Source organism: Tachypleus tridentatus, chromosome 6, assembly GCF_004210375.1.
Source record: "Tachypleus tridentatus isolate NWPU-2018 chromosome 6, ASM421037v1, whole genome shotgun sequence".
Lineage (NCBI taxonomy): Eukaryota > Metazoa > Arthropoda > Merostomata > Xiphosura > Limulidae > Tachypleus > Tachypleus tridentatus.
In genome coordinates, this window is record NC_134830.1 from 116,166,416 (window position 1) to 116,188,541 (window position 22,126).

At 30.6% G+C, this 22,126-nt stretch overlaps 1 protein-coding gene across 4 annotated transcripts; it reads left to right on the top strand.

Annotated features, from left to right (window-relative positions):
* Positions 1–1,860: 1,860 nt before the first annotated feature.
* Positions 1,861–21,901, top strand: LOC143253382 (LIM and senescent cell antigen-like-containing domain protein 1). 4 transcript variants are annotated; one of them, XM_076507160.1, is made up of 11 exons: positions 2,045–2,059; positions 2,639–2,699; positions 3,600–3,719; positions 4,301–4,346; positions 4,668–4,855; positions 6,000–6,071; positions 8,023–8,100; positions 9,392–9,542; positions 13,244–13,385; positions 15,155–15,230; positions 16,029–21,901. In XM_076507160.1, the coding sequence occupies exons 3-11, from the start codon at positions 3,616–3,618 to the stop codon at positions 16,150–16,152; spliced, it is 981 nt and encodes a 326-aa protein (XP_076363275.1). In that variant the 5' UTR covers positions 2,045–2,059; positions 2,639–2,699; positions 3,600–3,615; the 3' UTR covers positions 16,153–21,901. The 4 variants fall into 4 exon arrangements, with proteins under 4 accessions (XP_076363274.1, XP_076363273.1, XP_076363275.1 ...); XM_076507159.1 differs by lacking the exons at positions 2,045–2,059; positions 2,639–2,699 and adding an exon at positions 1,861–1,944; XM_076507158.1 differs by lacking the exon at positions 2,639–2,699 and having other exon boundaries at positions 1,930–2,059.
* Positions 21,902–22,126: the final 225 nt, after the last annotated feature.

The following is a 22,126-nucleotide window of genomic DNA, read 5'->3' on the forward strand; positions in this document are numbered from 1 at the left end:
TGTTAAGGCGTGCGACCTCGTAATCTGAGGGTCCCCCTCAGATCCCCGTCGCGCCAAACATGCTCGCCCTTTCAGCCGTGGGGGCGTTATAATGTGACGGTCAATCCCACTATTCGTTGGTAAAAGAGTAGCCCAAGAGTTGGCGGTGGGTGGTGATGACTAGCTGCCTTCCCTCTAGTTTTACACTGTTAAATTAGGGACGGCTAGCACAGATAGCCCTCGAGTAGCTTTGTGCGAAATTCAAAAACAAACAAACAAACGTTGTATTATAAGAGTGACGTCAATTCTCACGGCCAGAAAAACATCAGTTCTGGAGTTCGTGGTGAGCGCTGCTTATTAACAGCGTTTTTTCTAGTCTTAGTGGTTCAAAATAAATGAAGGCTGTGCACAGGAAGTTGCTGTATTGCATTGCTCAAATTCTCAAAAATAAATAAACAGCATAGAAATAACATACACTGCTGGCCAAAATCTTAAGGCCAATAAACATAAAGAAAAAATATGCATTTTGCGTTGTTAGACTCAACCACTTATTTGAGTAGAGCTTTGCTAAAAAAGTTTTTATTTTTATTTTCCCTTTTCCTGTTTTCATCTTTCGAAGCTCTACTCAAATAAGTGGGTGAATCTAACAACGCAAAATGCATATTTTTTCTTTATGTTCATTGGCCTTAAGAGTTTGGTCAGCAGTGTACAAGTGTGACTATCAACATCAGAACGTGTATAATACGCATGTTTAGAAAATAAACAGTGAAATGTGTAAATCAGAATCGAAAGATTTCAAGTATTCTGTATATATATCTTCATAAACATAAACACAAAATTCAGTCACTAAACCTTATATAAAAGATACAATTCTAAGTTTACGTTAGTTGATGTCTTATCACAACAAAGTGATAACCGAAGAGCAACTTTTAATGAATCTACATACTTTTATATTTGCATATACAGTTTATTAAGTATTGTACTGATAGATATATTATCATGCTCAAAAATGTCTTTACACATAAAATTGCTTTCGAGAGCATTCAAGGTTCTGGGAAATTAATTTAACAAGGCTCTGAAGATATGACTGAAGTTAAGTCATTTACAATTGTCCCACCTTTTTGGCCAAAACCAGATTTTAATATTTTCGTCAAACTAATTTCTGTTAACATAAGCTCCCTAGTGGCACATCTGTAGATCTGCGGACTAATGATGTATTTAGGTAGGGGCTAGAAGGGGTTCAGCCCCATGGTATTAGTGGGAATCAACCGATAATTTTATTTTATGTAAAATTATATGGAATGTAAGGCCTTCAGCCCCATGGTATTAGTGGGAATCAACCGATAATTTTATTTTATGTAAAATTATATGGAATGTAAGGCCCACAAAAATTATTAGCCCCTGTGCCCACACAACCTTAAATCCGCCACTGCTGCAGATTCACAGGGTTGGGCAGATCACATATAGCTTACCGTAGAGCTATATGCTTAATTCTAAACAAACAAACAATCCACTAACATAAAATAAGTGGTGTCGCCACGTAATGTTTTAAATTAGAGAGATGTCTTTAAAATCTGGAACATTAAAAGACACGTACATAACAATTCACGAATTGAAATACTAGTTTATGTGATTTTTAAATTAATATTAGAAATACGATCTGCAACGATGCTATAAGGAAGCCCCTAATAGTATCTAAAGTTGCAGAATGTTTAATTAATAAACGTTTACTCTTTCATATGTCCTTTTCTTTTCTACATTTCCTGATTATTTTTAAACGTTATGTGCTTCATTTTAAAATTTTATTTCTTAGTTTCCAAATTATCAAAGTTTTTAAAATCAAGGCTGCGCTTTTTTAACTGCCACTCATATGACGTATAGGAAATAGACCCCTCCCTTGTTTACAATTTTGTGGTCACTTCGGTCTTTCAACTACCAAAAGATGTAGGAGTGATAACACTAAAAGTAAGTAGGTCTCTTCATATGTTACCTTATACGTACATGGTAGGCGGTGTTATGTAAATCTTTTATATATTTTGTATGTCGTGAAAGTTAATCCGTGTTTGAGATAGAGAAAGGTGTAAGTCGATCGATTTTTTTCAAGTATTTCTTTAATAACATTCATTCATACTTTAGGCTATAGTTGCACGTAGTAATTAAATAGTTTCGAATAATGGCTTACTAACTTATTTATATTCCGTATTTGTAGAATGTTTTGGGAGTGGTATGATAACAGCTTCAAATCCGAAATGAACTCGTGCGCGTACGTCAGTACGTGGGTTTTGAATAGGCTAATTCTGTATTGCAAATATTATTAGGCTGTTGAAACACCTGAAAACAATTTAGCCTGTTAAAATGTAGTGTTTAAGATTATCTAGGCTCAGTAATATGCATTAAATTAACCATATTTAAACATTTAGTTGCGTGTTTATTACAAAACAAACCAGATGTTAATACATAATAAATAACATTGGCGTATGCGTATGTTTCTATATACTGACGAATTTTTTTTTCCCTTTTATTTCTTTTGAGAAAGATTAATGAAGAAGAACGAATGAAAATATTTCGTCAATTGAAATAGCTTTTGTATCAGGCATGTAAGAAGTTAGATAGACAAGTTTGGTCCTAGTATCTGCATGTGATCTTATTTTTCTTTTAGTTATCTGGATGAGGTAGGTGTAGAAATGAACAAAAAGAATTCCCAGAACGTGAATTTTGAGGTAGTTCATATATATATATGTACAAATTTAAAGAGGAAATTCCAAATAGTTTTTAACTAGGTCGTAAGTAAAAATTCCGTTTTTCGAATAAAATGGAATAACGAACAAAAAGCTACAGCTTTGTTAAAAATTACTGCTATTATACACCATCCACTACTTATAAAATATCTGTTTTTTATTAATTTAATTATTGTAGTGTTATATTTTTCATAACACTATATTACATTATTTAAAATGATTATGTAATTTACATCCTAGTGTAATATATTACAATATTTGAGTTTAAAAGTATTATGTAGTTGTATATTCATTTTAAATTGAAGTTGCAATGAAATGTTAATTTTCCAAACAAGCATTTTATTTTCTTAAAGGTAATTAATTTGTAGCAGGCACCTATAATTTACCATATCCAGACAATAGAAATATATGTTGTTTTTATGTTGAAAATAACACATTTTTTAGTTGAAATATAAACTTTTTGGTTTTTCTAAAGAACTATAAGTGCCATTTCATCAATATAAAAATAAATATTTGACATATAATTAAATTAATATAATTTAGCTGCTTTTATTATTATACACTTCATTCAAGCCAGAAACCTTTCTGATATATTTTATGCATTGGACTTTTATAATAAGCATATCCATATTTCTGATGGTGAGAAACCAATTTGAAGTAAAAATGAATTCTCTAGATGGCTGGTATGGATATTAGCAGTCTAATCAAAGTACAGTACACAACAATATTTCAACCTTCTTAGGTCATCTTCAGGTTAACAAAGAGAGAGTTGTTAGCCACTTTGTTAATCTAAAGATGACACAATCAGGTTAAGTAAGAGAAAGTAAATAATTCATTTTTGTTAGAATATAACTGTACATAATGACTGTAACTGTATTTCAGAATACTTTTGTAAGTCATGTCTCTTGGATCTATGTTTTGTTCCCGTTGTGGAGATGGATTTGAGGCTCATGAAAAAGTGGTTAATTCTCATGGAGAAGTGTGGCACCAAGCTTGCTTTGTGTAAGTATTTGTACAGTTCATCTATGGCTAATTCTAATGATGAAGTATGATAGCAATAATACTTTGTGTAATTATGTGATGTGTGCTTAGTGCAGTTGTCATGGAGAAATATGGCACCAAGAATGCTTTGTAAACATATTAAGAGTGTCTGTTCTGTTTAGTTCTGGGTAAGTCTACATTTCTTTCAAATAGTGTGTGTACACACACACACACACACACACACACACACACACACATCTATACAAAGGCAAAATAAAAATATTTAGGTTAATTATAAATGTAAAGGAACTTTTTGGGTGTCTAAAGCCACTAATCAAACTCTTGGGTAGATTCTACTCACCTAACAGTTTAACTGTCTACATTTCTTATCTGATAGACAAAACAAAGAACCAAAATTTCATCACTAATTGTAATGATTGGAAATGTAAATCAGAACCACTTGTGATATAAGGTGACCTAATTCTGCCACCTTACAGTCAAGTCAGTAAGTCTATTTGAAACAGTAAGTCTGTTTAATAATATATATTATATCTATATATAAGTAGCAAGTAAATCATTCATTTTTTTTGTAATATTTACAGTTGTGCCCAGTGTTTCAGACCTTTTCCAGAAGGAATATTTTATGAGGTAGGTAGAAACTTGTGTTGATTATGGTATGGTAATTTTTAAAATTGTTATATCCCTTGGATTAATATATTCAACTGTTTTGTTTTGTTGTTTTTTTTCCAACAAAAACATTGTGTCTTTATGAAGTAACTTGTCAGTAATATACACTTCTAGATGCCTTGTATATTAAAAGATATAACTAAGATTTTAAAGAAACATTTGTATACATTATATTAAGTAAAATCCCCCTCATTTATTATTCTTTACTTAGTCTCCAGGAATATTTTGTATATGTGTGTTTGTTTAATGTTCAAAAATTATAACATTAGTTGGGATTTACAGTTTGAAGGCAGAAAATATTGCGAGCATGATTTTCACATTTTGTTTGCTCCGTCCTGTGGAAAGTGCAAGGAGTTCATTATTGGTCGAGTAATCAAGGCAATGAACAATAACTGGCACCCTAACTGCTTCCGATGTGAGATGTGTCAGACAGTGTTAGCTGACCAGGGATTTATTATTAATGCAAAAAGGTAAGAAGATTGTGATTGTATTAATAGTTTTGATGTTTTCTGATTAGTATGTTCTTAATGTAATTATATAGGTCATTTTATTGCTGTGTAGATTATTCATTGAAATGTATAAGTTGTGTTTTCTGATGCAGCATCAATAAAATATGTGAGTGCTTTTACTTAAAAGTGCACAAAATCACACTGTAAAGAATGTTTGTCTAACAAATATAATTCTGGTTGAATAACATTACATATATTGTAAAAAAATGGTTCTACAATTACAGTAGAATATTTAAAGTGGATTGTGTAGGAGATATTTGTATGTGCACAGTTTTCTTTTAAGGTGGACTGTATAGGAGATACTTGTACATGCACAGCATTCTTCTAGGATGGACTGTGTATAAGAGACTTGTGTACTTACAGCAAGTCCAGATAGCCCTTGAGTAGCTGTGCATGAAATTCAAAACAAATTATATGTACAGCATTCTTCTCAGGTGGACTGTGCAGAAGATACTTTTCTATGTACTGCCACTTTATTAGGTGGACTGTACAGGAGATATTTGTATGTGCAGCTTTCTTTTTAGGTGGACTGTGTAGGAGATATTTGTGTGTGCACAGTTTTATTTTAAAGTGGACTGTGTAGGAGATATTTGTATGTGCAGTTTTACTTTATAGTGTCCTATGTGAAAGTAATGAGAAGAAATAAAAACATGAGGTATGTAAAAATGTGTATGTACAGCCAATTTCTGAGGCAGGCTGTATAGGAGATAATTGTTCATGTACAGCCTTCTTAGGCAGAAAGTAAAGGAGATAGCTGTATTTTTATATTAATTTACAAATAATTACTAATGTATAAAGTTCATTGGTTGAAAAAAGTTTGTTACTAGAAAGACTATTAATTCCTTATACAAACTAATGAGAAACAAACAACACATTAAATGATTTATTGTGAAATTCAGTGGTAATTTTTACACTTCATACCTTTGGTGGTGTTTTTATTTTTCTTCTGGGTTGGAAGAGTGTTACTTAGAGATGCATATATCTGTAAAGAATTACCTATGTGTGTTTTCTTTTTAATTTTTATTCATACTTATTATGTTGAATGGAATTAATCAGGCAATATTTAAATAATATAATATTTTCTCTCTCCTTTTTTAATCCACAGGGCATTATGTCATGACTGTAATGCCAAAGTGAAGGCTGCTGCTATTGGCAAATATATCTGCTACAAGTGCCAGTAAGTACAAGGTTATAAATACTCATCCAAGTGATAATGTATAAGATAGACTTGACCTGAGAGACCCATTGAATTTCTAAAACAAAAATAAAAGACAGTTTATTCAATCTGTTAATCCATTCTTTTAGCTGATACTCAAGACCATATGAAATACTAACCCATGACCCATGTAAACTGTTCAAGGCTTGTTGATAGAATGTTGCATACATGTATTTATGGAATTTTATTTCACTTTTGAAAATAAAATAGTAATGCTTTTTCAGCTCAAGAATTAATATTTTTAAACTATTTTAATGCCCTCTATGTTAAAATAATTTTTAAACATAACAGATCAGTCTATGTATGTAACTTATTTGCACTCTTTCTAACTTTACATGCTTGCCATTTGTATGATGTGACAATATTCCTTCAAACTTGCACTGATGTCAGGTATGAATTGAATTATTTAAAGATAGATAAAAAATAGTAAAATAAATTTGCCAACAAAACATCTATCTACATTGGGCATTGGAAAGCATGTAGTTTAAGACTAAGGAAAATAGGCAAATTAAGATATGACTTGGTGACTGACCACAAATAGTGACCAAACCTCATTGACAGTTTACCTCGAAGTATAGAAATAGTCACAGTGATAAAAGAATAAAGTAATATGGTTTATCTCATTTATTTGATTAATTATTTATATAACGTGGAAGTACTGTTGAATAACTTTCATTATTTTTGGACTTGGTGTGGCCCAGTGATTAACATGCCTCAAACTATAGACCTTTGGTTCCATTACTTTCAATCCTGTTACAACATAAACTAAACCTCTGAACTTTAGAACTATGGGCACTCAGTAAGAGTAAGGGTAAAGTCCTTCTATTTGACCAGTCACAAGTAGCCCAATAGTGGCCAGACAGTTCCCTATTTAACATTTCGTTCCCAGTCTTTTCCATACTAGGGCATTTTGCAGCCTGATAATTTTGTCATAGTTTCACTTACATATTTTATATCATATTATAAAATATAAATATTTTATTAGTATTAGTTCATTAGACAAACACTCCTTCCAAATAAAAACAGGATCTTATGTTGTAAAACATTTTACTTAAAATGATGGAAATTATGAATGTTTTAAGAATGATTCAGGTTGTGAACAATTTCATGAATAGTTTATTTACTGGATCATAAGCCTATAGTCTAACCACTGCCCCAAAATAGATTTCATGTCATAACAAGTCATTTATACATAGCTGGAACAGGCAGTGAAATATTCTAGTAATGAAATGACCAGTAGCAAACTGTCCTAGAATCTTGCTCAATAGTTGGAGGCAGGTGGTGTTGACTAGCTGCCTTCCTTCTAGTCTGTCAGTTTTCAAGATTAGGGATGGCTGGAGTCAAGAACCTTGAATAACTTTGCTTGAATATTCAAGACAGACAGATTCATTACTTCTCGACCATGTCATTATACTTTATCAAACAGTTAACTAAAATATGGTCTAATGTTTAATTAAATAAGTAGTAGGAATAAATCATAAGTATGCTTTCTTATATAATTAATGTTATTTTTTGCACATTTTAAACAGGGATCAGTGTAGTTTGGTTTTTAAGAGCAATGCCTAAACATTTATTTTCTGTTTTTAAGGAAATTGTCACAAAATTAGTGATGTAGTGTATATTAAGTTTGTTTTGTATACACCACTTCACTAATAGACAATGTATATTACTGGAAATTTAGTTGATTGGCCTTCATATATATTGTATTATTGTCTCTGTTTCTAACTGTACATGAATTTATATTGCAATTTGTTTTTGCTTACATATAACAAATCATACCATTACCAATGAATATATGATTGATTCATTTATGGAAAATTTGTGCAGATGTGTAATTTGTTAAAGAAATATTTTGCCCAAAGTGTTATATTTTTCTCTGTGACATTAAGTAACCATATATCCTTTGTTACAGTGCCATAATAGATGACAGTCCATTAAAGTTTCGTGGAGAGCCTTATCATCCTTATCACTTCAACTGCACAACTTGTGGGTAAGCCCTAAAGAAACTGTTACAAAAACAATTTGTTCTGGTTATAAGGTGTGACAAACACCATGTATTCTGTTAATAAGTTATCATAAGAATCATCTTCTGATTGAAGTATGTTTTAAATCGATGTGTTCTGATTATAAGATCTAATAACAAGAAGCAATAAGTTGTCACAAGACCTATGTGTGTTGGTTGTACACTGTTGTAGAAACCATGTGTTTTGATTAAAAATGTTATATAAACCACATCTTTTAGCTGTAAGTTGTTACAAAAATCATAGTTCTGTGTACAAGCTGCTTTAAAAACTGTGTTCTGGTTATAATCTGTGATTAAAAAAGCACATGTTCAGGTTCATTATTATACCAGTTCATGTTGATAAACAATGTTAAAATTATTTTATTTTAATAACATCTTTCTTTTAGGTAGAGTATGTTAGTTTTGAGTCATAGAAACTTTAGATCTTATAACAACAAAAAATGGCTTTAAAACTGACCAGTAGTTTTTATTGTTAACTGTGTAATAACATTTTGAGCAACCATTCTTTGATCATTATTAAAGTGCAAAGCTCTTGATGACAAGAAACTCACTTGAAGCAAAAATGTATTGCAGAATATCTGGTATTGGTATTAACACTTTTACTAATAAAGCAGAGAACAACTTTTGGCCTTCCTAGGTCATCTTTAGGTTCACCAATTGCAATATAAATTCATGTACAGTTATAAACTGGGACAATAATACAATATATGAGGCAAATCAACTAAATTTTCAGTAATATACATTACCTGAAGATGACCTAGGAAGGTCAAAATGTTCTCTGTTTTATTAATAAAAGTGTTAATACAAATGCAAAGCTATTAGAAGTAACAAGAAGAAATAAAAAGAAGAGGGGTGTGAAAGAAAATGTATGTGTAACATGAGAGGTCAAAACTGTTGAAAGAATACAGTAAATAGAATTAATGATGTAAGGTACTGTAGTGAAATGAAACATTAAAACTACATTATTCACAAAATGTTGAAAGAAATAATAAATGTAAGTGAAATTACATCTTATTACAAAATCTGTCTTTAGTTACTATTTATATATGTTTTAAAAACAAAATTAGGAAGTTTATGGTGAAAAAAAAGTTGATTGATCTCCTTTTCATAAGTAGGCCTAGAGGAATAGTAATTTTTTATTCCATAATTTTAATTAGCAGAGTTTTGGTAAAAAACAGCAAAACCTTGTGTGAAAGTAGTTGGAAATGCATTGGTTCTTTAATGTTATAAAATGACAAACTTTTTTTTGTCTATGCAGCATTGAATTGACAGCGGAAGCTCGAGAGGTAAAAGGTGACCTCTACTGTTTGCGCTGCCATGACAAGATGGGAATCCCAATCTGTGGTGCCTGTCGCCGACCTATTGAAGAGAGAGTGGTGACAGCTTTGGGCAAACATTGGCATGTAGAGGTGAGTCAAAGTAATAATGCAACTTTTAACTGGATTAATTCAGAAGACCCACATGGCATTATATAGGGCACTGGTTTCTAAATACAAAACAATGTGTTTTGTTTAACCCTTTTGCAACAGGCTTGGTATAATATACATGAGTTCATCTACATATTTGCACAAGTTAAATATTTGTACTATAACTTTTTATACAGTACGTGTACCCTTATAAAATTTCGTAGACTTTTAGTAAAGGTTGCAAGTTTTTTTGTACACAAAAATATTACATGTTTTAATGAAATATTTTTACTGAAGATTTATTTGTGAAAATAGTCTTTTGTTACTAGTTTGAGTGCAAAGTGACTTTATGTTATAATTGAAATAACTATTCAGTCTCAAAAATCTTAAATATTATTTGTGCAAACTTTAGAACCTTCTAAATACATTTCAAATGTTTGTTTTTAGTAAAACTTTATATTTTGTTTTTCTATACTCTAACTATGTGAGGTTTGTCATTTGACCAACCTTGTAACCATCATACAAAAATTAGGAAATAAATATAAATTGTAATTTTAGCACTAAAATGATTACACATTATAACATGAAAATACAAATGTTTAGTTTGTCTCATAACACTATATATGAACATGTATATTTATTATTTTTTATTATATTGATCTTCCAGTCATACCTAGATAACATTACATAACTTGTACTGATGCAGTGCATGTGCACTCATGTTTCCTGTAATACAAGACTGACCTTTAGTCTTCCCTGTCTTGGCTGTGTTTTAATGGAATAGTATTTTGTAATATACAGTCACATTTCAATTATTATACATTGTGTGTGTGTGTAGATTATTACTATTTAGAAATAAATTATTAAACTTTTTTTAAATATAGAACAACAAATCTTGAAATAAAGCAAACAATTATCTTTTCTCACTGCAACTTTTGTACTCAGTTGCTGCTGGACATAGGTTGCTAAGCCTTTTGAAATTTCGCACATGAAGATATCAAAAACAATTTTTTTTTGTCCTATATATAACTTGAATAACCAAATATCATAAATAACTACACTGATACCATAGAATTCCACTATAATCTCTTAAGGTTAGTAACTAAGATTTATTTAGATTTAAAAAATATGAAACTATGAGCAGACTAAAGACAACACTTACCTCATTGAAATCTTGGATTGAAAGAATATTGTAGCATTCTCAAAGACTAACATGGTAGGGAAAACTACACTAGGAATATTCTGAGCTGTTGATTGGTAATTCATATGTCAAATATTGAAGTAAATGTATATAGGGAACCTTTTCAAAAAGTGGAAAGAGCTGAACAGGGTCACTATGTATGGTACAGTACATAAGCCATGTCTTGACAAAATAAAAAGATATGAGGCTCTAATTTTAGATTCTAGCTTGATAATACTAGTAATCTGAGTTCCTAATTTGCACAAAACTGTATACTTAGTATCTTGACATTGCAAACATTTAATTGTAAACAGTGCTACAGTCAACATCCTTGCTGAATTCCATATTTAAATGTGTTCTTTAAATGTTTACTTTTAAATTAAGAAATTAACTCGTATAATATTAAAGTTTGAATTATGATCTACAGTATGATTCCAAACTTACTGACATAAATTCATAAAATAGTAGTTCAATAAAATTTTGAATGCAAGTTAACAAATGCAATGTCATGGCCTTTGAATCCTGACTCATTGTAAAAGGGTTAATTAAGTTTAGTAGCTTTATAAGGCCTTAACAATTATAATTTTGTTTGTCAATAAATATGTTAAATATCCTATCAGTTTTTAAATCAGGAAAAGTAGATTGTACTTCCTTCTGCAATTTATGGCAAGAAAAGATATACTGACAATTTTTCATTTTTCAGAAATGATGCCTTAATTTTAATATACTAGTACTGAAGATTAATGTATCACAGATGTTGTTCTTTAGTTGTCTTTTCTGCTTCTTAACCCTATCACTGTGGGTGAAATGTATATTTTCCAGTGCTGCCTTCCTCTCACACTACAACTTGGGCAAATGTTTCCCATTATCGTTCAGAATTGCCGCACATGGTGTATGGGAGTAAAATGAGTGCTTATTGTCATCCTACCTAATGTTGATATAGATTTCCTCTCAGTTCTTCAATAACTACCAAGATACTTAAGCAGAATGTGCACTACTGAATGCCAACCTTGTCTGCATTGCTTGAACAGTGAGTACTAACCCCAACTACTATGTAAATATGTGTGATGCACATTACTCTGATAGATTAGAAGACAGTGAAAGTAAGACAAGTGGTATTCATATGTATGATGATGATGAGGCAATGAGACAAAAGGATGCTAGCTCTCCATCTAGTGATGATAGTCAAGATGACCCTGGACCTAGCAGAGGAAGATGTAAACAGCATTGACAACATTTGTCCAAATCATAATGTGAAAGGTTGGGAGCACTGGCAAACATATGTCCCAGCAGTAGTTTATGGATTAAATATGGCTCTACATCAACGTCTTCGTGGGATCAGTGTTGTTTTTCAGAGAGCATGCAGTTATGTCAGTGTTTCTTTAGACCTTTTCTAGAACTAACCACTGGCTAATGCCATATTTTTGAATATACAACTTCCAAATGCATTCTTAATCAGACTAAAGGCACATGGTTGCATTGGATCTGTATTAATTGGATTAAGTGAAGAATTTTATACAGCACTATACAGAATGCTAGTATATAAATACAGAATGGTGTATTTTGTTTAATTAAGAAAAAAAAAGTTTAGTAACTTTCTGAGGTTTGAAAAACAAACAATTATAATTTTGATCATGTCAATAAATATGTAGATATCTTAAATATCACTTTTTAAGTTGGGAAAAATAGATGTTAGTTTCTTATGGTGAGAAAAGTTATATTGACAATAATTTACACTTTTCAGAAATGATAACTTAAGTTCAATATATTAGTATTGAACACTAATTTACCCCAGATTTCATTCTTAGTCTGCCTTTCCAACTTCTTAAAAATGGCTGTGTTATGTGGATTTTTATGGAAGCAATCTCTTAAGAGAGCTTTCAGCCATGTCAATGTTTCTCCAATATTTCTGTAAAGCTTACTACTGGTTAATGCTTTATTTCTGAATATACAACATCCAAATGCATTCTAAGTCAGACCAAAGGCACAGAAGTTCATTTTATTTGTATTAGGCACTTGACAGATGCATAACTGAATGGGATTGCTGTATGTCTTTTTTTTTCTCATGGAGAAGATAAGAAAAAGAGTATTGGTTTCAAAGTGTCACTGGAAGTTTCCAAGTTTTTTTTACCATCAAATGGCTGTTTATTATCTGGTGCCAGGATACATACCTGCTTTATGGCAATGGTTTTAATTGAACCAGAAAGTTTGTTTTACAACAATATCTCTCTGTAGATGATGGCACTGATTCAGATTGGCTTGGAGTCTATCGTCTAATATGGTTCTATGAAGAATACTGAAGTTTTCATTCTTGGATATATTATATTCTTTGGCTGTACATTCTTTAGCAATGTTACTGTTCAAATAATCTTTCTTAGCCTTGTGGGTATTTTTATGCTGTGATAACTTTTGAAGTCCTATTTATAATAAAGCTGTTTTGAACTTTGAAATCTTGATACATCATTTATAGTTTTATTAAGATGTTGGTAAATTATTTTTTTTCATTTTTTTACTGTTTTTATAGCACTTTGTTTGTGCCAAGTGTGAGAAACCCTTCCTGGGACATCGCCATTATGAAAAGAAAGGACTGGCATACTGTGAAACTCATTATCACCAGTTGTTTGGTAATCTGTGCTTTGTCTGCAACAACGTTATTGCTGGAGATGGTAATGTTGTTACATCTTGATTTGTGTGTCTTAATAGGTTTTATCTATTCCTTATTTTCAGTGAAAGAGAGAGAAAAACTTTCCAAAAACATTTTGAGTAACATTTATAAATAAGCATTTGCATTATTTTCAAAGCTTCAGTTTTCTTTTTTAAGTGTAATAATATTTCAAAGACTATGTGTGTGTGTGTGTGTGTGTGTGTGTGTGTGTGTGTGTGTGTGTGTGTGTGTGAACATGATATCATGTTTATAAAAATTTATTCAATTTAGTTAGCAATTTTAAAGAACCATTTTACTCTGAGAGCCAAAAAAATCTAAAAGAGTATGTTATTAATTATAAAAATAAGCTCACGATGATGAGGAACCTAATTTATGTGTGTCTTAAGTAAAGGTTTTTAATTCCCATATCAGCTTCTTAATCATACAGATACATATAAATAGGCTTATTTTTAAAGTTCTGATAAGCATTGAACATACAAGTTCATTCCAGAGTGACATTTACTTTGGAATTAGATTTATTCTCTATATGTATATGTACATGTAATGTTAGAGTTAACCATAAATTGTTTGTGTATTATATATAATGTTTTGAATACTGATAAAAGACCTTTAAAAATATTAGTCTTCACGATTGAACTTTCTTTACAAGGCCTAACTGATGTCAAGTATTCTAGTTTCACCTCTGACAACCGTGATTAATTTTCTCTGAGAGGGTTGTTGCAAATGGAGTTCAGTCATGGATTAATATTATAAGTTTGGTACCCTAGTGGTCAGTCTTAGAACCTTTGCTCTTTTTTTCATTAACATTAATGACATGGTTGAAGGAATGGTCAATAAATTATTTAAATTTGCAGATAATATATTAAGATCTTGGGTGTTGCTGGCTGTGAAGAGAATGCTACTGATTTAAGAATTTAGATCATTTAGTGAGTTGGCAAATGGGTTTTAATTACAATAAATGTAAGATAATGCATGTGGGTTATAATTTGAATGGGAATAACCTTAACAGTGTCGTAAAAGAAAAGGGATTTTGGTGTTATGGTTGTTCAGTCTCTTCAGCCATAATTTCATTGTACAAATCACTGGTTAGGCTGCATTTACAGTATTGTGTTCAGACTTGGGATTCTTACCTTAGGAAGGACACTAAATTGTTGAAAAGGGTTCAGATGAGGGTTACTACAATGGTTCCTAGGATGGAAGAATGGTCAGATGAGGAGAGACTGAAATCTCTAAAATTGTTTTATCTTCAAAAAATAAGAGCATCAATTTTTTTTCAGAGTTAACAGTAGGACAAGGGAACACATAAATTTTGGCAGGGTAAGAGTAATCTTCAGCTAAGACAGTTTTATTTTCCTAACAAGGTAGTTGGTCTTTGGAATGGGTTGCTTTTGAACATTGTAGAGGCAGTAAATTTAAGTGAGTTTAAGAAAGACTGACAAGAGATACCTTTAAGATTTTTTTAATCTATTTATTTATTAGCAAGCATTCTCCAGATAAGCAATTAAGAAATAACACATAGTGTCCAGGAACAAAGTTTGTGTTGCATAGTGTTATGAATCTACAAGTCATTTGGTGCATAAATAGTGTATAAGAATGTGTCTGATAGATATGTAGGGTTTACTTTCAGTCAAAAACCAAAATCTGTTTCACCAAAAGATGATTAGCATAAATCAGGATGGATTGTGTTTTTTTGTGTGAGTGGATGAAGTTTTTCATACCTGCATGTTTCTGTATTTTGTGCTGTAAATTGACTTGTGTTTTTTTTCCTAGTTTTTTCTGCTTTAAACAAGGCGTGGTGCGTTGACCATTTTGCCTGTGCTATTTGTGACACAAAAATGAGTCAAAAGTGAGTATTTAGTGTTATTATGATGAATAATGCATGAAAATTGTTTGTACAGAAGCAATGTGTACTTGATCAAATAGTTTTATATGTACTTACAACAAAAATACTGTTAGTGCTAAAACAAATCTAATCCCTTGGTAGTTAAGTACTCACTTAGTTACAAAACATGCCTAAATTTATGACTTGTGATAACATTGGTGAATCACAAAGAAAATCAAAATTAATGTAATTAGTAATTTAGACACATACTTGTTTTCTGCTTTCTATACCAACAAAATATATGTTAATAATAACAGCCGAAGGATAGTTTGAGCTGCCAATTAAAACAAAAAAACTCCAACATGTATGTAGCAATTCTTATGGAATAGTACTTTAAGTCTCCCTATTTGTACTTTAGGCAGCTTGATGTACTTACATTTTGTATGAAGAAGTAATTGTCTTTCCAGTCAACATTTTGTGGCTGGGCATAGCCTAGTAATGATTGCTTGCTAGTGTCTTTCTCACTATTACTGTCTCCTAATTAAATATCCCACAAGGAGTAAGTTACATTTTTTTTTTTTTCATTTAATGGTTCTTGTACATATAAATTGAAAAGTATTTATTTCAATATGTTTAATCTTACTTATACAGTCCACAGTTTTGAACTTTTTCTAATAAGTATATATCCTTAGAACCATATTCTAATTTGTGAAATTAATTATTTTAAAAGATTTGTAAGGGAATAAATCTTTATGACAAGAAAAATTTACTTTAATGTAAGCTAAGTAACTTGAAAAGTAATCACAAACATTTGTTTCACAGAACCAAGTTCTTTGAGTTTGACCTGAAACCAGTATGTAAAAGATGCTATGAGAAGTTTCCCGGAGAACTGAGAAAACGACTGAAGAAACAGTATGAAAATTCCCCAAGAAAAACTGTTATTTGAGTGAAAATATCTTTTCAGTTATATTTTTATTTTATTTCTACAGACAAAATTGTATGTAACACATGGCTGCTTTTTTTAATCTAATTAATACCTCAAAATATAACTTAAAAAGCATTTTTGGTCATTTTGGTTTGTGTTTTTGACCTTTCCAAAAAAAAAAAAGAAGGAAAGCACTTTTGTCTTTAAGACACTTTGGTAGTTTAAAACTGTTCATCAGTGGCTCAGCATGAGCCTGAGTGCATATAATGCTAAAGATTTGTTTTTAATACCCTTATCAGGAAAATCACTATTAGCACATAGTGAAGCTCTGTGCTTAACAACAAGAAGTAAGTTTTAAAAATATGCTAAAGCCATTTAGAAAAATAGTTCTACTGTTTGTTTTTACTTATTTTAGAGAAGTAAAAGTGATGGAACTTATTGGTTAATTTAACCTACTTTAAGCTTTCAACATAAACTATTGATACTGATACAGTTCAGTCACTTAACACAATTCTTTGCTAGCTTTGTCAGTATAAAAGTATAATTTAAGTCCATTTTCTTAGAGTGGGAATATATTGATTTACAGTGTTGCTTGGATTTGAGTTTGAATTTCTTAAAAACATTATTCAAAAAGTGTAAAAAAAAGTTTTAAGCTGCTTATAGACAGAAAGGAGTCGAGGTCATTTTATTGAAGTTTCTTCATGATTTTTTCAGCCAAATAACTTGAGCTTTAGTACTCGTGTTTTTTATATAACATATTTTATTATTAACAAGTAACAATTTTCTTTATGAACATCGTATATTAAATATTTTATCCAGCATTTGCTACAGGTAGTTTTAAATGTACAGTGGACTGATACTAGGAATACTTTTCTAAAAACTGTCAATTCTAACATGTCCATAATATTCCCTGGTTCTTAATTACATACATATGAGCCATAGATGATTTAATGAAACCAAAATTGCTCCGATATCTTTCTCTTTTTACCTGATCGTTAATTTGATTTTTTCTCTTATTGAGCCAACATAGACTTTTTAAGATTCCAGCCTTCCTCACTCTCCGATTTGCATCTAACACATTCGTTATCAATAAAATCTGACACCTAAATGATGCATTATGATAAGTTTGGTTTTTTAACTGGTTGTCAGTCTAATCATTTTTCAGCTGAATGATTTTAAAGCATTTGTGATTAAATCTGAAATCCACATTAGACTACTTACAGCCTTGTTGAAAGTTTTTTCTGTGACATTTTACTAAAACGAACAAACATCAGATGGTTAAACACATCATAGATTAATTATTTAATTTCCAGTACCTTCGTTACGTTCACTTTATGAGTAATAGTGCAGTCATACTATATAACGTCAAAATAGCCTTCTGTTATTACTGATGTATTGAAAAGTATAAATGCCTGTTTGTAAATTGATTAAAAAACAACAACAAACCAGTAAAAAATAAATCTAATGGAATTATTTTTTTCTAAACTTGTACACTAATTGAAAACTTTATATAAAAAAAAATATATATATAATCTGCTAAAATTTAGGTTGGTTTCACAGAGATAAAACTTGGAATTGCAAAGTTTTTTTCCATTATCAAACATTAATAGATATTCAGTTTGAGTAACATGTAACTTGTTCTTTTTACTATTAGTTAACTTCACATGTGTGTAGATGCTTTACATTTTACTCTTTCTTTTCCACATTTTTTAACATGTGAAATATTTAAAATTTTTTATGGTGTAACTTTCCAGGAATGTATATTGTTTATAGCGAATCACTTGTTTAAAATGTAATTTCTTCTAATACATTAAATATTGACAGAATTAAATAGGTAGTTTAATTGTTCAAAAAACTAAATTTTATTTATAGGAAAACTACAAATATTGTAAGAAAAATTTCAAGCCTTTGATTCTTGATCACAAGAAACCCACTTGAACTAAATGTGTATCTCAAGATGGCTGATATGGGTATTAACACTTTTACTAGTAAAAGTTTTAATACTCGCACCAGCCATCTTGAGATACATTTTCAAATCCTGTTATACTTTTCTAGCAGTAAATATTTTTGTTTCTAATATTTATTACATATGCTTTGTGATCTGTAATATTCCTCGTACACCAATGCATCCAAAAAAATGGTTAAGTTGCGTTTTCCACAGGTGTGACTGTTTCTAAATTTTAATTACACCTGTATGTTCTCTTTGATGCTAGATTTTTTATTTATACCTTAATATACCTGTTGTTGTTTTTTCATTTCTTATAAGTTTATAAGTTATTTGAGAAATGTTTTATTTCTATTGTTAATGTACATTTAAGGTAATTATTATGTCAACTAATATGTTTAGTGTTGCTTTACTTCATTGAAATAGTTTGTGTACACATGTTGCTGTTTTTATATATATATAGCATACTTAAGTACAATGTAATCTAAAGTTTATTTTCGGAAGTCGTTTTAATTAAAAATAAGGTATATCGTGATTCATATGTTGGATAAAGAACAGTATGTTTATATAATATGCTAGTGGAATATGGAAAGTAAATCATAAAAACAGGTTTTAAGAAAAAATATTAAATCAGATGAATACAGTAGTAAAAAAGTCTATTTTGTTGAGAATAAAGTCTTAAGGTATTGTATAAACAAGTTTTGTACCATTAGTTTAAACTATAAACTATATTTAATTGTGAGATTTCACTGCTAGCAAATGAATGCTTGAATCACAGATGTTAGTCAAAATACTTCATGAAATATGGGAGGTATAATAAGGTATTATATAACTGAAATATTAAAGTTTATTTATCAGGCCTGAAATTGTTGAATTCTCATTACCATGGTTAGTAGCATATACAATCACTTAAACCTAGTTGTTAATTAGTAACTAATTTTTTATAGCCAGTGTTTATTGTATATATTGGCTACTTATTTTCTGTCGTCTTCAGTAAATTCCTGTGGAGGACTATATTCTGTGTTTTAGTGGCTAGGATATAGCACCTGCCCTTATTGGTGGAGGTTAGACTTGACTTATCAATAAGGCTACTAAGAATGACAGCAGTTAACATCTGATTGCTACGTAATTCATCTTTGTCATGATTAGTAGCCAATGTGTAATTGTCTGATTACCAATTAGTTGCTAACTATTACTATTCAATTATTAAATATTACTAATTAGCTTAATCCCACAACTTCACTGCTAATCTGCTGTTGTTTTCAGAGGTGGCGGTATGTGGTTACAAGGGTTAAGTCTTTGAGTTTCATGTTAGAAAGACTGGTGTGATATCCACTCATTCATCTTCTCATGCCATTAGCTAAGATTTGAATCAACAGACTATTTAAATGTCTTCAAGAAGGGTATCAAAATTTTGTTGACTTCTGCAATAGGTTGGCTGAGCAACGTAGTATCAGTTAGAGAGTGTATAAGGCTTCTTTTATAATTTCTTTTACTTGTGTATGTTTTGTAGTCCATTATTCTAATATTAGTACATTTTAGTATATGACTTCATGCAGCCTTGCTAGGACCCTCTCGTCATATAATGTACTTCTCAGAAGTTCCCTGAAGATGGCAATAGTGTAGCAGCTAAAACACAGGATTAATTGTAATTTTAAAAATTAGTAAATAGGCTTAGGAAATTTTATTGGTTAAACCATGATAATGTGTGATATCAGAGTACTGCATTGTTACTGTAACTATATATTAGATTAGTGAATAGGTAGGAATTAACTAATTATGGAAAATAAAATCCTGGACACAAAGTATAAAACTGTAATGACTGGTTATATGCTTTTAAAGTGTATAAACTCAGAGATAATCTATGTGAAACCTTAAATTTCCCCAAAAAATATCAAATTATTCCATAGATTAAGAACTGGTGAAATCAGCCAATGAAGTTTATGCAGAAAAGACGAGAAATTTGTAGTCTATATTATTATCTAAACCAGTGGTAGAAAGTTGTATATTTCTATGTATGTTTTTTGTGGGTTTCTTTGTACTCATTGATGATTCCATAAATTTGTTGTTTTTTTTTGTAATATAACTTGCACTTACATACCAGTATATGTGAAACTTCAGAAAGCTATGTAATCTGCAAGAAACAAAATACGCATAAGTTAAATATTTACTTTTAATGTACCAGAGGTCAAGGTAGATTGCTTGTTTTACTTTATTCTTAAATACCCAAATAAATATATGTTAAGATGTTTGTTTTTAAATAAAGAATTATGCTTTAATTTTTTTTCATTCTTGCACTTTCATGTGGAATCTCACCTTGTGTAGTTTTTTTTTTTTACCCAAGAGTAATTTTTATACTCATTTTACCGTTTATTACTGTCGCTCTCAGGCACTTTACTACTTAGTTTTTGTGGTAAGTTTCGCGATTATTAATGTTAACAACGCATGTGTTATTGTTATTTTTATGCTTATTAAATGTTTATTATAAACACACTTTTGTTGTATATCTTAATAATGAAAGCGTTAGAAAGAAACTGTCTATAGATGTGAGCTACCATGGTAAAGAAAGGTGATAATCATAAATGTAGAAAGAACATGTTAATTAACACGTGAGGAGAAACGTGAAAAAAAATCTAAACTAAGTTATTGATTTTATAGTATTCAATTGCCATCCTTGTATAATAGATATTTTAAAACCAATATTTTTATTTCATACGTGAAACTCGTTGCTCAATGGGATTTTAGCATTACTTACTGGTGCTCTGTTATTTCTAACCTTCCCTCCTACCTGTTTAACCCTTTTGATGCAAGGGCTGTTTATCAAAATGTTTGTGTAAATATTTAGATATTTACTGTTTAATGTTTTTCTAAAAAATAATGTTATGTAATTTAATCTAGAATATATTGTCCATTATAGGACTCCTTTTATGAAGTATTAATAACTATTAATTTTAATATTATCAGAGTCGTATCCAGCGCTGAAAAACGCGGGAATAACAAACTGTCGAAGGGGACTCCTCCTTACTCCAGATGAGGAGGAAGAGGTCTAATGACCTGACCCTCCTGGGTATTTAACATCAATACCCAAATACCGACACAGTAAAACTTGTAAACTTACTCCAGATGAGTTGTTTTGTCATCTCGAAAAACAAATATAACAGAACATTCCATAACTATGAAATTTTATTATAAGGCATAATATAGGCTTCTTTTAATTATTTTAAGTAGGGTTCGAGGGGAGGGGCTGTTTCTACGGGACTGAATTTATGTGCATAACAGTTTTTAAATAATACATAATGTACAGAGAAATTAAAACGTCGATTGAGGCCGTTTTATTGACCGATTCGAGTCGCTTTCCTATTGATTGTTCGTTTGTTTCCAGTGTTAGTTTTTATTATGGGGGCTCCCGAGTTTTGGGAAAATGCAAGGAGGCAGTTACCTGATCTTCCTTAGCCTGGTTACGGCCCTGATTATATCTCTTCAGATGAAAGTAGATTGTGTTATATAAACACACACGAATAATTTACTAATTTAATTGTGATAGTGATATATATATATATATTAGATGTAATAACTTATGTTTTAAAAGTGTGTTATATACTTTAAACGAACAATAATTTGCTTTACGTTTATTATTGTTTTCTAATGACTGCTTAGGTTTTTCGTTCACCCTAACTGAAAATAACAACCAGTGCCGTATCAGTTTACTAATAAAATGATAATTTTGATACATCCACAGTTAAAGTATTTCAATAATATTGTCACGTGTGTGTTTCTTGCTTAGTAAATAGAAGCAAGTGCCAAATAATAAAATTTTTAACCCTACTTCACGTAGTTTTGTTTGTGTTTCTTTTCTTCGAAACTGTGAGATAATGCAGCGTTAACATTTCCAGTTTTCAGTAGTATTTACCCAAATTCGACAAATTTCATACATTGTTGGGTAACAGCGTTTATCATTTTTTACCGAATCTATTTTTATGGACTTAGTTTAATTCATACACACGTTATATACCAGTTAAATAAACTGTATAATGACCCCTCTACTTTTCT